At 55.5% G+C, this 17,686-nt stretch overlaps 1 protein-coding gene across 4 annotated transcripts in view; it reads right to left on the bottom strand.

Annotated features, from left to right (window-relative positions):
• The window catches only part of RALGDS (ral guanine nucleotide dissociation stimulator), a 58,608-nt gene that overhangs the window by 39,975 nt on the left and 947 nt on the right, over positions 1–17,686 (bottom strand). Inside the window, exon 1 of one of the 4 annotated variants that reach the window (XM_064676795.1) lies at positions 3,161–3,398. The exons of the other annotated variants lie outside the window; for them this stretch is intronic. Coding sequence (XP_064532865.1) covers positions 3,161–3,283 — 123 coding nt within the window. The 5' untranslated portion in view covers positions 3,284–3,398. Of the gene's footprint in view, positions 1–3,160; positions 3,399–17,686 lie in introns of those variants that run through there. 4 annotated transcript variants of the gene reach the window in all.

Here is a 17,686-nt window from a genome sequence, read left to right as displayed (position 1 = left end):
GGGAACTGTCTGAGATGCCACAAGAAACCGTTATATCACTTGCAACAGTCTGTTCATTGATTTCCCCATCTCCCAGATATAGAAACTGTTGCTCTTTTATTAGCAAACCTTTGGAAATCCCTCCCCGTAATAGCAAGAGAGGCAGCCTGGGCCATTTTGCAACTGCTGTGGCTGAATTATGAAAGGGAGGATTGACAGCCCCTTGGAAAGGCGGCAAGGGACACAGAAACAATGTGTCCTCTGCCCGACATGCACCATTGGGAGTAGCCTGAGGGATATGTCCCCCTTCCGGATGGGCATGAACATGGCATGAGCACCCCATGTCTCTCCATCACCTCCAGTGCTCCACTGCCAGCTGGTGAAATATTCCCCAAAGGAGCCCCAGTCCATTGTTGGGGCAGAGCAGTTTTCCTGAATAACAGGAATATGAGATGTTGACCCAACAAAGTTGCTGTTCTGGGAGAACAGGCTTGAGCCAGAGGCTCATGTCTTTTGGGGTGTCCCAACCTGGGCTTTGCCTGGCACCCTTGCTCCTTTCTGACACCAAAGCCGTGCTCCACTGAGAACCCAGCCTGAGATGGGTCAGCTGTGTGCTCAGTGAATGAATGTGCAGCACTAGGAAAGCCCAGTTCTCAAGCCAGGCCTTCCCACAGCTATGGTCCCACTGCTGATGGAGACTGATGGACAGGATCCTGCACAAGAGCCCCGGGAAATGCAGCCCCCAAACTTTTCCCAACCTGCTTGCACAATCTCCAAGAAGAAAGAAAATTAATGAGCCTGAAAATCCTAAAATAGAGGGGGAAGTGCCAGCATGGCTCCCTCCCCCCTGCCCACGCAGCCTGGGGACGAGACAGCAGGGAGATGAGCAGGGACCTGCACACGGGGGTGGGTGTGAGACACCAAACCCTGCCTGGCTGGGGGAATCTTTCAGCTGTGAAAGAGGAGTTTCCCCATCACCCCACAGACAGAAATGCCACTCAGGATTTCCCCTCAGCACTTCCCCACCGGCCTGTGTGTCGCAGCAGACGGAGCTGGCAGCTCCACAGGGGGGGTGGGACCCGCTGTGCCCCCGCTTTCCCGGAATGGAAAATGGAGCCTCCAAGCAGTGGTGTGTGAGCATGGAAAGGCAGAGCAGTCCCTGACCCACCTCCTGCTCACCAGTGCTGCCAGCCAGCGCTCGCCCCTGGGGTCTCATCCTGCTCTGCCCAAGGCAGGAGAGGGCAGGTGGTGAAAGCACCAGTGGACCCAGAGCTGGGAGAGGTGACCATGGCTGGGAAACGTGAAAATGGGGATGTTGGAGACCAACTCCCAGTCTGACCTCCTGGCAGTTCGAGTTTCCACAGGAAAGCACTAACCTTTTCTGTCCTGCTCTAACACCCCGGTGATGACCTGAGGGCTGAGGACACCCTGATGTGCCAGTTACTGACTGGTGTCTCAATGTAACACAACTCCCAGGACTGGCTGTCACCCAGAAGCCACCACAGGGTTAGTAGGTATTGCTAAAAGCCCAACCACACCAAATTAAAAAAATAAAAACCAACCAGCACTAACACATTGCACAACCTCCCTAAAAATTATTTTTCTTTTCTACAAAAAATCCAGGAATACCATAAGCACACAGAGGTCCCTAAGTGACCCAGGCCGGGGCATTCCCTGTGCCCGGTCCCAGATGATGCCCAGGTCTCCAGCACAGGGAAGGAAGCAGGGAAGCCTCCACCTGTGTCGGGCAAACCCTGAGGATCCCCCGCGCTGCACCAGGGGCCGCAGGGAAATCCAGCACCAGATTGCACTGCTGAGCAGGAATGGATAGCGGCTGGCGTAAGCCCTGAGAAATCTGCTGCTTAGAAATCAAGCTAAAGGAGAATAAAGCATCCAGCCACTGGTTCACCCGCTTCATCCCGTGCTCCAGCCACCTGCCAGCGCCCGGCTGCCCTCCCTCCTTCCGCACAGGCTGCAGGAGGTACCTGCGCTGCCCACCCCCGGCACACCCACCCGCTCTGCAGTGGCCCTCACAGGTATCCTCCTAAGTGCAGCAATGGATCCCGGCAAAGCCCCCGGGGTGTTTCTAAATATAGGAGGCTCCCTGCAAGTCCCCTGTCCCTGCAGAGACATTTGCAGGCGGCTGAGCGGGGGCTCCCCACCCCTGCCGGGATCCAACACACCGCCCTGCAGGAGAGACCTCCCTCCTCCCCGGGAAGCGGGCTCGTTTCTGTGCTGTCATTTCACCCCTGTAAGCACAAAGATAATGCTGAAGAGAAGGCAACAGTAACTGTGACAGATCAATGGATGGCCACCGAGAAAATCCAGATTTAAGGCTCCTGCAGTGACACTACACACCCTGAGCACACACAGCAAGAGCATGGGCTTTCCCTGCTCCAAAATCAAAGGAAGTTTTGCCTCAAATTTTAACAGCACCGGGATCACACCCAAACCCCTCACACGGGTGGGACACTGACCACTCACCACCCAGCAGCTCCGCAAAGCATTGCCCCTATTTTGGGTTCTTCAGTGGCTTTATCCTTCCTGACACGGATTTGTGGTGTATTTCTGTGAGGGGCAGGTTAAGGTGACAAGAGGAGCCCTCAGCAGGAATCCTCTGACCCACATCGGGAAACCTCTGCCTCAGTGCTGCAACCAGCACCAATTTTTGCATCGTGGACCAAACCCTGTGCTTGGCTGCAGCTGCAGCAGAGGGAGAGGGCAGGAGCGATGCCCAGGGACAGTGACACCAGGCAAGGCAGCCACCGAGGTGTGTGGAGGCAGAGCTGAGCTCTGCAGCCGACTGCTGCCTCCCAGGTTTTCACACCCATCATTCCACAGTCCAGGGCAGCAGAGCCAGGACACGCAGCAAACACACCCTTTTGCATCGAGCTACAACACGAGTCTTATTCCATACAGAAAGGCTTTCCCTCCCTCCCAAACCCTTCCTTTCGTTCTGGTGCCCTGAATTTGTGCCACAGTCTGCCTCCAAAACACACCACTTCAGAGAGGAAACAGTCACATCTGGAGGCGGTGCCAGCTCTTGGCATCTTTAACTTCACCAGAAGTTCACCACCCCCGGACAGTGCCGGGGTGGGGTCACAGCACCTCTCTGCCCTTGCACACCCACCCTGTCCCCGGAGCCGAGCACGGGCTGGCGGCTCAGTTGCCTTCTACTTACATCATCATCCTGCACGCTCAGGGGGATATCCAACATGCACATCTGCACAGGCTGCACCAGAGCCTTCTGCACGTTGAACAAAGGTTTTGCCTCCATCTTCCCGGGGATGGAGGGGCTGCTCATTCTTCTCTCTCTCCTCCGCCGCTCCTCTCCCAGGGAGCGGGTCCAGCCCAGGCGGCGAAGCCGATTGGAGATCTCTCTCCCTGCCCGATTTTTGTCAGCACATCTTGCCAACAGCTGCTGCTTCTGCCGCTCTAAGAGGTCTTATTTCCTTCCTCGCGAATCAAAGAGCTGCGAGGAGCTGCACCGGGAGGCTGTGTGTGCGCGTGTGTGAGCGAGTGCGCCTGTGTGCGTGCGGGTGTGCGGCCGCCGATGCTCCCCAGCCTGGGGAAGCGGCCCTTTGCGGGCACACCACGGCACTCTGCCTTCCCCCTCAGCTTCTCCTTCCCTTCAGGGCAACCCCCGGCGCTGGCTCCGGCCGCTGCTTTGCACTGGCATGGGGTTTTCCAGCCTCATCCAGCCTCATCTACATGCGTGGCACTCGCAAACCCCGCGCATTGTCTCCGAGGCACAACAGGTCCGTCCTGCCTGCTGTTGATTTCTGATTATGATCAAACTGTGTCTGCAGCAGTTGCAGCATTTCCCTCTGGCTGTTGTGACAGGCAAACAAGCAGAGCTGGAAGGATGAGAGGGTGTGAGACAGAGAGCATGAATGGTCAGAGCTGGAGCCTCCCCTTTTCTTTCCTTCTCTTCTCCCATTCCTGCTTTCCATTGTCAGAGGCAGTTTCAGCTCAACGCCTTCTTGTACTCCAAGGACCAGAGTGAGGCTTAAATAATTCACATCCAGAGAGTGCTTGGGAACCTTATGGCACTGAAAATGCAGTGTGGCACTAAAAGACAGTGACTGTTGGTGATGGCTTTGTTTGTAGGACAATTCTGCGTGGAAAGTTTCACCCAGGTGAGTGTGGCCTTTCCCACCAGAGAGCCTGAGAATCCAAACCAGAGCTTTGCTAAAGGGAGTATGGCACAGAATGAGACAGGTTTGCTATGAAGAGCATTGTCCTGTAGAATTTGCACCAATGGCAGAAGTAGGATGAGGGTCTCAACACGGAGCAACACGTGTATCACCTACAAACACCTATCACACAGATGTTATTGCTCTCACAAACAAGAGTAAACCTGGGGCCAAGCCCGTGAGCCATCACCTCACCCTCACCAGCTGCAGAGACTGGGCTCAGTGACTGGAGGAAACACCCAGGGTGTCTCTCCCCGGGAAGGGCAGCAGCAGAGAAGCAGTTTGGTGGGTTCATCGATTCACACCCAGCAAGGGGAGTCACTGGGACTACCCGTGTACCCAACGGAGGAGTTTGTAAAATGCCAATTAAAAGTACCCATTGCCCTCAGACAAACAGGAATTTATGACCTTCCATCTGCCCTTCATGCTGGGCCCAGCAGGGATGACATAAATAGGGCGAACAGACCCTGCTCCAGGCAGGTATTTTTATGTGGTTTCCCACTGCAGGCTGCAGTGGGTCCCACTTTGGGGAGTCTCTTGCCATAGGTCAGGGACGGTGCAGCTCTTTCCCGGCTTTCCCAAACCCAGTCACTGCCTGAGGCCACAAACCCGGCTTGCAGCAGGCCTGGGTTTCGGAGCAGAGCCGAGGAGCCCCGCTGAGCCAGGCATTCCTGCGGCATTAGGTAAGCTGGGCTTGGCAGCCCCGCTCTGCGCCCGGCCAGCGCTGGGCTGACTCACTCACACAGGAGCCAGAGCTGGCCGAGACAGCGGGGTTAGAGGGGTCTCACACACACACACAGACCCTTCGTGCTGCCCACAATCAGAGCTGGGCACCTTCCCAGCACACCAGGGCAGAGTGTGGGACAGCAGGTTCCAGACTGTCATTTTCTCAACACAAGGGTGAGAAAACCAGCCCTTACAGGCTGCGGGAATGGGCAAGCCTGGAACAAGACCAGGTTGGGATAAACACACCATAAATTTTTAACTAGAAATTAGACAAGATTTTTCAACCACCATGGGGCTGAGACGAGCAGCAGCAAGGACAACAGGGCAGCACTGCAGTGGCCCCAGGAACGGCTTTGCAGGGGAGCAGAGAGGGGAGGTTACAGCCAAAGCACGTGGACAAGGAAAAATATCCAGGGCCATCTCCCAGCTTCTGGCTGACAGCATTTTGGCAACTCTTTCTATGGCAGAGAGGTAGTGGCACAGGCCAGGAAACACCCTGGCACAGCCAGTCTCTGTCCCTGTCCGTACATGATGCCTTGGTGACTCAATACAATGTGCATTCCCATGGAGGACGGTCCCACATTTCACAGTGCTGTCACCAGCAACAAAACCTGGCCCCAGCATGGGCAGAACCCACAGCTCTGGTTCCAGGAAAGGTGATTCAAACCTGTGCTTCAGCCCCAGCTCAGGTTACTCACCTGCCTGCAACAACTGGTCAGCAGAGCTTGGCTTTCCAACAACAGCTTTCCAGTAACAAGCTGGGCTTGGCCAGCTGGGATTGCAGCTTCCAACGAGCCTAAGTGGCTGTACCAACATCCTGATGCAGATTTCACACTCAAATGCCAGAGTCTACAAGGGCTACCATTCCCAGGAACCCATTCATCATTCTGCTCAGCAGTTAATCTGTCCCATGGGAACGGGAATCTCTGCAAAGGTGGTGTGGAGGTGTAGGAGTCCCATCATCAGCTGGTGCCCAGGTCTGCAGGACTCCCCTGGACTTCGTGGTAATATCAAGGGATAGAGAGAGAGGTTGCTACCCCAGAGCACACACTTCTGGCAGGGGCTCAGTCTGCTCTGCTGGTCCCCAGAGCCCAATGACCTCACACCAGGCAGCCAGAAAGATGCCAGAGGGACAATCCTTCTGGAGAAAGTCACAAACCACACAGGCAGACTGCAAAGGAGAACAAAACTCCAAGTGTAGAGTCCCTCCCAGTGTAGTGTCTCCAAGAAGAGACACTGGGCAGGGCAACAGAAGAAGAGGTTGGACAAAAGAAGAGATGCTCCAGAGAACCAGCTCAAAGCAACCAGAATGGCACATGGGAGCTGCTGTGCATGGAATGCTCTGGTCAAAGGTAACCAGCCAGATGTTGTGGGCATTTACACAGTCCCAGAAATAGTGTGAAACCTTCCCCTCCTCTCCCAGGGCCAGCTCGTGCATGTCCACCCACCAGTGTCCCCAGACACCTTCCCCAGTCACGTTAACGGTCCTTCAGCAGAAACCGGCAAAGTGGCTTTGAACAAATTCCCCTTGGGAGATCTGCAGCAGAAGCACAAAGCAAAGAATCCCCTGACATCAAACCAGCCCAGACAGGGTGATCCTACGCAGATCTTTAAATGACAGCCTCATCCTACTGCTCCTCCAGTCTGGCTGACATGAGTGGAAACCGTGCTATGATCCCAGATTCTCCGGCAACAGCAGCCGAGCACCTCAACCATCCCACTGCATGGATAACAGAGAGCCATCCCCACAGGCACAGGGAGCTTCTGGAACCCCACAGCAGCCTGTGCCAGCCCAAGGAGTGGGGGAGCCCTGCAAGGGGTGCAGGAGAAACCTCCCCCCGGTGTCTCCGTACCTCTGGCACACAGGGAAGCCCCAGCACAGCCACTGATGCTTCCCCGCTTCATTTTGCACTGGAGCTTTATTGTTCCTGCAGCTCCAGCTGAGCAGATGAAGCCCATCATGAGACCTCACTGCTTAGCAACCATTACTGGGAAAATACTGTTTTCCAGTAACAGTCTTGGCAGGAACAGAGCAACTGCAGGGCAAATACACTGCAATTCCTGTGCCGGATGCATCCTGCTCCCAACTGCTCTACTGCTGTCCCAGGGAGAGACCGACTCCTGCACTGGGAAGTGCATTCCTTAAGGTCTAAACAGCCTCTGCCACCCTGCAAGCACATCATTTTGAGCACACCAGGATGGACCAGGACTGAACCTCTGCACAGGATGCAGGTTTCAGGGACAAACTCATAAACAGGAGGATCTTGATATCCAGCATTCCTGCCATGCTGTGAACATTCCAGGAACTGGGACCAACCTCTCCTATCACATTGGTCATTCCTTACACCAAGTGAGTCACAAAGGCCCAGCTAAGGAAGGCTGACTCTAGTGCTTGATGCAGTTAAGCATCAAAGGCTTCCACAAAATTAAAGAAATTCCCTAGAAATAACAATGGCCAGTTTGTTTTTAAAAGGAAATTGCAACTCCCTGTATTGTGCACAAGCCCAAACATCACGGCATCCTGCACCAGAGTGCTGTACTTGAGAGGAATGACAGAAAACCAGCTGGTTTATTTTCAATGTGTGAAGCTGATAGAAAGGCAAAGAGGAAAGAAAGTGGCATGAGAGTAAAAGGCAAATGGAAAATCCCAAAAGCTCTTCCCCTTTGATATTTCTCAGTAATAGAAAGAGGAAACCTGGTTTCAAAACCACGGAAATCCCAACCCAACAGCATGCCTCTGGAGAAATCTGGCATTTACAGAAAGCCTACAGGTAGATTTAGAGAGGCGGGGACAGGCACAGACATGGAGATGGATGCCTGGTGGGACTTCCAGGAGACCACGAGCAGGCAGGATACTTATTTATTTCTCAGTGAAAATCAAAGGCACTTTGGCATCTCCACACGTGTGTGCTTCTGTATATCCCATCTGAAACCCATTTCTCTGGTCCCAAACTAGTTGTGAGAATAAATCCCATTTGATTTGAATCTGCACCCTTGTTTTTAGGTATATACTCGAAGAAGCCACTGTCGTTCCCCCCAAGTCACTCCCGGCAGCAGCCACAGCCCAGGCTGCACCTCACGCCTTTGGAAAGCCCGTCTGGCATTCAGCATCCTGAATAAATTCCCATGCTTCCCAGAATAGATACGTATGCAAAATTAATTCACAATCAAGCCCGTGTGAAGCATGAGACGGCCTTTTAATAGGTGCAGAGCAGCAATTACCAGTGCGGAGTGAAAGCCAACAAGCATTAAAGGAGGGGTGGGGGGGAAAACCAATTAGTTTTCTCGGGATTCCTCCACGCATTTGTCACTTAAGGGATTTCAATTTTCACGCTCCCCTGGGGGCTGAGAGTGTACCCTGGGAGCCAGTGTGTCTCCCGTGAGGAGGGGATCGGGATATGTCCCCATGGCCTCCCCTGCCGTGGTCCCCAGGATGTGGCTGTGCTGGGCTGGTCTCCATGGAGACTGTCACCGCAGCAACGGGGACCAGCGGTGCTCGTGGGGCTGCAAAGGAGATGAGGATCACCTCTCCCCTCTAGGAAAGGGACCATCAGGTACCCATATGCCTCCTTTCTGCTTCCAGCACTGTTTTCCTGCATTGGCAGGATAAAAGGGATGTGCTGCCTGCAATCCATCTGCCTCGTCCCTTGCCGAAAACGCTTTATCCTGTTGAGATCAGTCCCACGGGAGCTGGTGATAAGGAGCTGTCAGGGTGAGTAAGGATCGGGAGGGAGCCGTGCTCGGGGCTGTCATGGCAACAGTTGACTGACTTTCCATAACCGCCTCCCCCGGGAGGTGGGGACAGAGCCCGGGCTGGGGACAGCACTGCTGCAGCCCCCAGGTGCCCACGGGTGGGGAGCCCCGGGAGGGCAGAGCTGCCCTAGGAGGGGACCTGCCATTCCACCACGACATGGCCATTCCATCAGATGGGGTAGAGGAAGGACCCCCTGACCCTGAGTGGCTCCCCACTCCCTCCTGCCCCCCATTCCACCACTCTGCAGGAGGGAAGAAGGAAACAAGGAAAACAAGCACCACATAACTGCCTGCAGTCCACAGCTGCTCCCACAGCCCCCTTCTTGGTTCACCCCAAATCCATTTCCCACTAGGTTAAGCCCTTTTAATGACACCTCCATGGCCTCCCCACCCCACGTGGGCCACACTGTGCTGCTGGAGAGACCCTGGCATGGCACTGACGCCAGGAAACCCCTGGCACAGGGCCCACACGTGTTTTCTGCATGTATTGCTGGGATGACTGTACTCATGCCTAGATGCCCCACTTCCCAACCTGGGCAGACACAGCAGGCTTTGGAGCTGGGGCTGCACGGGTGTGGGAGGCTGCCACAAACTCCCACATGCCCATCGCTATTCCCTGCCAGCTCCAACAGTGCCCTGGCAGTGCAGCCACCCTGCTGGGACCCAGGTGGGCACAGCACAGGACACAGCAGGACACAGCACAGGGCACAACAGGGCTCAGCTGTCCCCACACCAGCTCAGCAGCACGACCAAGTGCTTCCCACTGCAAACATCTTTGCTGGAGAAGAGAAAGATGCCGGGGGGAATGGAAAGCTGAGGGTATTAGCAAGCCATGACAATCCCTGCTGTTACCAATTGCACTTTTCCTGCAGGGATTTATTCCACCTGCCAACAGGCCAGAGCAGCAGCCCGTCTGTGGCGAGGCCAGACTGGCAGCAAGGCCTGGGCATCTCTCTGGGCACATGTCTGCAGGCAACCAGGGCCACGCAGACACGGTGGAAAGCACAACACACTGTCTGGAGCGTTCACCAGAGATGGAGCATCCACTAATTCACCCACTTGGCCAAGCCTCCAGCTCTGGGCAGGGCTGTTCCCTTCAGCATGTTTTCCAGGGCTTAGCTGAAGCTTAAACAAACCCAAAAGGGGAGGTTCCAGTCTCCCCACCCTCGGAGCTGCTCTCATTGTGCTGCTTAAAACCGTCTCAGCTCCTCACACAGGCTTCAGCCTGCATTACACATGGCCCAGAGGTTATCTGCAGATCCACACCACTGCTCTGTGTCACTTGGCAGACAACAAACTGCGGGATAGAGAGATAACAGACACAGCTCTGGCAGCCTGGAGGTTTCCAGCCCTACACCCTGAGCCAAAGGCTCTCCCAGTCCTCCCTCTTCACGCCTGTTTTGCAGGGGTTTAAAGAAGTCTCCACCACGGGCAGTCCCCTCTGCACCAGCCTGTGATAGCCAAGGACATGGGAAACACTTGTTGCATGGCCAGATTCCTGCAGCAGGTTGATTTTCCTGGAAGTTTCCTTCAGGGCTCCCATCCAGCTGCTCCCCACCCTCCCATTCCAACAGCGAAAGGTTCCACGTTGCTCCCTCGGCTGCAGGGGGAGTCAATGCCTCGTGCAGAGCTCTCCCAAGAGGCACGGCCCTGGATCAGAGAAGGAGAGGCATTCCAGACTGGAATCCCCTGAGGGAGGGGGAGGAGGGGAAGGACAAGGCGTGGTGGGACTGAGGAGACCCCAAGGCAGTCAGCTCTGGTGGACACAGTCCAGAGAGCACAGAGGCCCTTCCCTGACCTCCTGGGGGCTGAGGCTGGACCTTGGCTTTCCCAGGCCTGGCCCCCGTGCAGCTCACCACGGAGGGGGCTGGGAGCCTGCTGCATTTTGGAGATGGCAGCTGTGAGCTCGCTTTGCTGCTGCACAGATTAATGAGCCCATCCTACCAACCTGCTCTTTCCAGATGCTTTCTCACAGCAGAGGGGAGAGTGAAGCCCCCCAGGCACTGCAGAGCAGTCCCTGCTCTCAGCTTTTAGGCCAAGCCACCATGACCCCCCCCCCCAAATTCAGTCTCCTTTTCTCCAGTCAAAAACCCCAGTGACCTCAGCTACTCCTCGTACGGCCCCTTTACCATTTCCATGGCCCCTCTTTGGATGCTCTCCAATAGCTTTATATCTTTATATCCTTTTTTTCTTTATTTTCAGGAGCCCCCCTCCCAGCCTGGCACTCAGCACAGGGGGCAGCACATCCCCCCCCAGCCCCAGAGCCATCTCTGGCCGCACACCCCGCACAGCCCTGTGGTGACTGTGCTGCAAATCGGATGAAGCTCATTCCCGGGGGCCCACCATTGATTTCCGTTGCCTAACGACAGGAAAGCTTTATAATCCTATTAACTAAACACCCTTTCAAAGCAGCACAGGGAACAGTGCAAAGGGGACTTGTGTAAGCAGTCAGAACCACCCAGAGCAGCGCCCAGCCCTGGTAGGTGCTGGATGAGTTCCCCAAAAGCAGGGCTGTGACACCCAGAGTGGCCAGTGCAGGGTCAAGTGGTGGCCACCACAGAGACAACTTGGATCCCACCATGAAACACAGGTCAGCGAGCCAGGAGGGCTTGCACAGGGACATGGTGCCCACACAGGCAAACTGGCAGGAGTTGGCCCCTGAAATGTTCACAAATATTATTGCACCTGGCCCTACTTAGAGATGTTTGACAGCAAAAGATACACAGCTTTGGCCAAAATATATAAACATTTCGTGGGAGAATGTGAATTTCCTTGCAGCTTTCTAAGGAGAAAAAATACATTTCATCATCTATTTGCAAAACGTTTCAAGAGTGCATCCCTCCCTGCCAGTTAGCAACGACAGCCAGTGCAGGGGGGGGGGGAAACCATAAACCAAGCTTGCAGAGGATGTAAAATCTCAATTGCCGACCCAGTCCCAGGTACCCAGAGCCATGCTGCACTTCCACATGAGGGTGAGAAGCCTCCACGCTCTGGTGAGCTCCGAGGAAACGACAGGAGAAAAACAGGAGAAGCGGTGGGTCCTGTGGCCAGACCTCCCACCAAGTGCACAGCAGGGGCTGTGCCACGGGGCAAAATATGGATGGATGCCTGGCTGATACCTCGTCAGACTAAAATCCCTCCGGGTACACATTCCCTCCCGACGGCAGGTGGGGATATCCGCAGCGGTTCGCCTGAGGAGGAGGGTCCGCGCTGCAGCAGGAGGGAGATAAACGCCTCTCCACCAGCGGGGACGAACCTTCCCCAGACTGCGGGAGCATCCATCACTCATCTCCCCTTCCTTTCCCTTTAATTATTGCTATTCGCACAGCTTTGCAAATTGCCAGGCCTCATCTTTTCCACGATGGGTTTTGGATGTGGAAGCACAGGACGGGCTCTCTGTCAGGGGACACGATGCCACCAGTGCCACACGGTCCAGGAGTCTGGGCATGGTCTCCTAAACAAAACCCTTCCTCTTTTAGTGCTTATCTCACTGAAGGCAAAATAAACGGCCCTCCACGAGCACTGGGGAAGGAGAGTGTCCAAACCCCCCCCAGTGGGACAGGGACCACAGGCTGTGGCTTCCAAACCCACCCCACCGAGGCACAGCACTTGACCAGCCTCATTATTTTGGTGGCACTGAGGATGGCACAGCCACCAGAAGAGCCTTCCCATCACCATGGAAATGCTGAACGGGAGGGTTTGAAGCCTGCTGGGACTTTCAACCTCTGCCAAGAAAAACAGGGCCCTTAAACAACCACGAGCCCTCAGTGTTTGTAGGAGGAGGAGACTTGTGCTCCCCTTGGCTGGGCATGGGGCAGCCAGTGTGGGGCTTCTCCCAGGGAAAACACCCTCGTGGGTTGAGATACAAATATTTTAATAATTGAAATATAGTAATAATGATGATGATGATGATGATGATAAAGAAAGGACACCCAGCCCTGCTCTTCCAGCCTTCGCACAGGAAGCCCCATCCCTCAGCTGCTCCTGCCCTGGACCAGCTCCCCTCTCCCGGCGGGCACCCACCAGATCTGCCCCACAGACACCCCACAGCTCGGGCAGCAGCTGCTTTCTAGGCCTGCACAGCCAATGCTTTTGTGCACCTCAACCACCACCACCGTGGGAAGCCTCCTCCATCCCCTCCCAGCAGACTCCACCGCTGGCTCACCCCGGGGCTGCCCAACCTCCTTGGAGAGGGGCTAAAAGCAGCCAAGGGCCGGCTGTATTCCCATTCCGTGTAAATTGGAGCGGGACACGCAGCAGCAGCCACTCTGACCAGGGTGTTTCCGCCTGCCCTGGACCTTTCCACACTACCCTGACCTGTCGTTGTTTATCACACCAGTGGCCTCTCCTCCCCAGGGAGGTGAAGAGCCATGTCTGCAGGGGACACAGCAGAGAGAGACAGGCAGGAAACACACGGTGGGAAATCCGCTGTGGGATGGAGCCAGCGGGGCCAAAAGAGCCGGGCAGGGCGGCTGTGAGGATTTCAAAGGGGCTGCGCTGCAGAACGACCTCGACCTCCCCATCCCCCCCATCCCGTGCAAGGGCCAGGAGGGCTCCTTTGGTGCTGAACAACAGCCCCTGAAGTGTTTGCTTCCTGCCCTCAGGGCAGGCAGGGAGTGGGAAACAGACTGGGACCGCAAGGAGGAGGAAAGATAAAAAGGATCAGCGGATGTCCCCAGGAACCCGCGAGGGTGCAAGGCAGACACAGCTCACAGGGTGTGATCGGCCTGCACGCACTGTCGGGGAGGCTGGGAGCAGGTTCACACGGCCACATCCCGAATCCCAGGCAGAGCATCACCCCTAAGCTGTGCCAGTAACCAGCATCCCAGCTGCACGACCCCTCCAGGATGCCAGGAGTGCTTCTCCCATCACCAGTGATCCCCTCTACAGCACTGTCCAGCCCACAGCAGTCAATGTCTGCACCACACCTCACTCGTTTTATCACCTTTCTTTTCTAGAGCCCAAAGGGAAGTGCAGGACCTTATCTGGGATATTTTGACATCCCAGAGCTCTGATGTCACATCTAAAGCTTCTGATTTTCTCCAAATCCTACACAAAGCAGGACAGACCAAGGAAGGGCTTCTCCACCCTCACTAACCCACCAGGGCACCGTTGCACCCTTTCCTTCCCCCTGTCTTTGAAACCCCTCTCCAGGCAGGGTGGTGAAGGACATTGGATTGCAGCTACACCTTCTCCAGCGAGCATGTGAGGTTCACCCACCCCAAGCACAGGAGGCAGGAGCCCGTGGGGCCACAGCAGAGCACAGCCCAGCAAACCCGGGGGCACTGGGAGGCTGGAAATCTTTGCAGAGAATGAACTCCCACTGCGCTCCCGGGGCCTCGAGGGAGCGGAAACTCTGTGATCCCCCAGCACGCCACCACCAAGCTGCCTTTGACGTCAGCTCATGTCTACAAACATTGTCTTTGACCCGCAGCCAAAACTCGCAGTGTTGGGGAATATCAGCGGAGAAAGAGAATATCCACGGAGACGCCCCGCAGGGACCCGGCCCAGAGCTCTGGGTGGCCGAGGGCGAGCACACAGGCACACCCGGGGTGCCTTGGGAGCCAAAAGGTCCCCAAGAAATCAAGCGGCTTGAAACGCAAATCCTCAAGGAAAACAGATGGGCGAACCCCACCGCAGGTCACGCAGGCTGGACTCGGGGCAATCCCAGCAGGAAAACCTGCTAACATCTGGAGGCTCCCACCCTGCCAGAGCATCCCGCGGCAGCCGGCCCCAGGCTGAGCAGGAGGGATGTTTGTTTGGAAGGCAGCTCAGGCACCCAAACAGCTGCCAGCAGCTGCCACGGCCACCCCTGAACGCCGGCGCTGTGCCAGCCAGCGGGGCAGGGACACGGCGTGTCCAACACCCGCCCCGGGCACGGAGGGAACGCTCCTGTGCCGGCACTGACAGCGCCGATGTGGCAGCCTGGAAAGCAGCACAGGCACCTCTCCCAGCCACCCCGGGCTGATGGAAAGGTCATGCGTTCGCCTGTTGTTTACTGAGTGCTGGGGGATGGGTTGACTGGTGACAGTGGGAACAAGCACAAAAGGGAGCTGTGGATCAGGGGTTTCTTTTTATAGGAGGGACGCGGTGATTGACACGGCCTTGCTGAGGTCTCACAGCAGGCCCACAGTGCCTTTGGGATTGAGCCTGAGGTCTCCAAGGATGGAGCTGGCTCATGTTACTCATCACCATGAAGCCAAGCACGGCTCCTCCTGGGTGAGCCCTGCTGAGCAGATCTGCTCCCCGCAGGGGAGCCCAGCTCAGCGTGCTGGGCTTTCCCAGAGAGCCGGACGCCTGCCATGTCCCTGCTCCCATCACCACTGACCCTTCTCAGCACCGGTGAAGGCAAACCCATGGCAGTAACTCATAGGGAAAACAACAGTGCCATCTGCTGCACAGCCCTGCTGGGCTCTGGGCAGCCCGTGGCCTGCCCACACAGGGCTTACAGGGGCTGACACAGCTCACACCGCTCACAAGAGTATCCCCAGCCACCACCGAGCCACACAAGGAGGCAGCAGCATCACTGCAATGGGAAGCCAGCCCTACAGCTGTCCCGATGGCCACCTGCAGCTGAATGGCCTCTGGCTTGCACAGAAAGCAAAGGACAGCAGGATGGGGAGGCAGAGCAGAACAAGAGAGTCCCAGAGCCCATCCAGTGACCACGGTGTGTGAAGGAGATGGAGGAGGAAACGAAGCTCACTTGGCAAAAGCAGACAAACAACCTCCCTCCTCCAAAAGCAGGCAAACAACCCCCCTCCTCCATCAGCACTCTGCAGGCGAGGCACATCTTCCAGCTTCTCCACAGGCAAGGGGAGGGGGGAAGAGGGGAACAGCCCCTAACACTCACCGAGCCTTGGGAAGCTATTTGATTGAGACCATGCCAAGCATCTCCTTTGGAGGGAAGTCCCAAATCCTGGCACTAGATACCATGAACTTCCCATCTCCCTGTACTTTGTCGCCCTGATGTCCCAGGGGAACCCCAGATACTGGGGACACCTGGGAGAGCAGGGTCAGCCTGAGGGAGTTAATAGCAGCTTCCCTGCTCCTCCAGCCCCAGCAGCTGGGTGTAGTTGCCAGTTAACCAGCCCTGTTCCACAAGTGATTGCAGCTTGGGGGCAGGTGAAGCAGTTTCCCTGCATCCATGGCCTGGAAGGCGCGCTGGTTCCTCCGTCAGACGTGTGTTGCTATAGCAATGGGAAAGGTATCAGAAGCAAAATCCATGCTGATGGATAGCACAGATTACTCTGAAGATTACAACCCAAAATCAGGGCCCCTGCTTCTCAAGATCCAGGCACTGTATAGGGAATGGCACAGTGAAAACACTGCAAGGAGGGGAAAAACACAACCCTGGACGTGCCCAGAATAAACATGGTCCTGAAAACCCCCTCGTTTCTTCACTTAAAGAGAAATCTCAAGACAAACTGACCCCAAAGATAATAAACTGCACTGAGCTACAGGATGTCAGATCAATCATTACAGTGTCCCAGAGATTTATTCTGGAGCCTGCAGCAGTCGCTGCATCCTCTGATCAGCTCTGTCTGCAGGCACACAGACACAGGCATGAGTGGGAGCTCCAGATGGAGCGGCTGTACCACACGGAGGGGGGACTTTGCATCCCCCCACCTGCTGCCTCCCAGCCCCTGCTGCCAGCTGGACCCTCACTCGCTGTCACTTGTTGCCAACTCACCCTCCTACCCCCCTCCAGAGCAGCACCAAGAGTTAACTCCGAGCCATTGGAGTCACTTCAGACACAGGGAGCAGATGACAGGGAAAGGCAGAAAGAAATCCAGCTCCAGCTTTGCTTGCCTGCACTCAGGCACTCTGTGTCCTGTCCTCAGCCAGCCCCAAGACTGCTCGTCCACCATCTGCTCCCTTCTCCTGCCCAAACGGCCAGAAAGGGAAGAGGGGGATGAGTCTGCGGCTCTGGGAGCTTGGTTCAGGATGGAAGCCACCTCCTGACCCGGCTCACGTGCAGGTTTCCATTTTAAAGGCTGAAATTCGCCCTTGCACGTGAACCTTTTCTTTCACATGTCAGGACACCTGGAACAACACACCTGCAGCACTTGGAGATGAAAAAAGAAAAAAAAAAATCTCCTTGTTTGCTCAGCTTATTTACTTTCCAGCACTCAGTTTTCCCAGTTGTTTGTGTGGGTCTTTCCCTTAGCAACCGGGGAGAGAAACATTTACGAGGCATGAAAAATGTAGCTGTAACAGCCATAAGAACTGGCAGGGTGCGGCTGTGGGTGCAGCTGGAAATTCCTCTTCACTGGTTAAGTCCCAAATGATGGGACCTCGATAAATTGCACCCTGTAAACAACAGAGTGGCTCATCCTCTTCAAGCAGGCAGGATCAGGACTTCTAACCCGTGCTCTCCACTGTAACACCCACCACACAGGATCCTGGGTTTGGTATGAACACCTCTACGTGCTCCAGTTTGCCCATATATGAAATGGGGATAAGTATAAAAAGTGACAGGAAGGCTGAAATTGAGACTTTAATGCAAAGTACTCCATAGGATGCAATGTGCATTCCCCAACCTGGGAGACTGAGCTCTGCACATCTTTTTCTAGATAACTTTACACCTATAATTTTCTGGATCTCCCAGTAAGTCCACAGCCATAGTGACAGAGAACTCTTGCTCTTGACCCTTGGCAGGGTCAGGACACAAACTCTGGTATTTTGGTTGCCAATCCCCTTTTCCAAAGGGCTGTGCTACCATCCAGCACATACACACGCTGGCACCAGAGCCTGCTTCATGCACTTTACCTCCAACAGAGCTAATTTACCTTTTGTTTATTGGGCTGGATCAAGGTGAATGAGGCCCAGACAAGGGTGCCGGAGGCGGCTCTGGAATGCACATTTTTCCAGTCCAAAAATGGATCCCAGCCCACTTCTCCAGCACAGCATCAGCCCTTCCCTTTATTCATCCTTGGTCTCCCAGGAGCCATCACTGCCCACTTATCTTCCTACCACCCCCACAAGGGCAGCAGCACAGACCCGTCCCTTCCCTTCCCAGGGTTGGGATCAGG

The sequence above is a fragment of the Pseudopipra pipra genome, chromosome 20 (genome assembly GCF_036250125.1).
Source record: "Pseudopipra pipra isolate bDixPip1 chromosome 20, bDixPip1.hap1, whole genome shotgun sequence".
Taxonomy (NCBI): Eukaryota; Metazoa; Chordata; class Aves; order Passeriformes; family Pipridae; genus Pseudopipra; species Pseudopipra pipra.
Note: the sequence above shows the minus strand (reverse complement) of the source record. Positions and strands in the feature narration are given on the sequence as shown.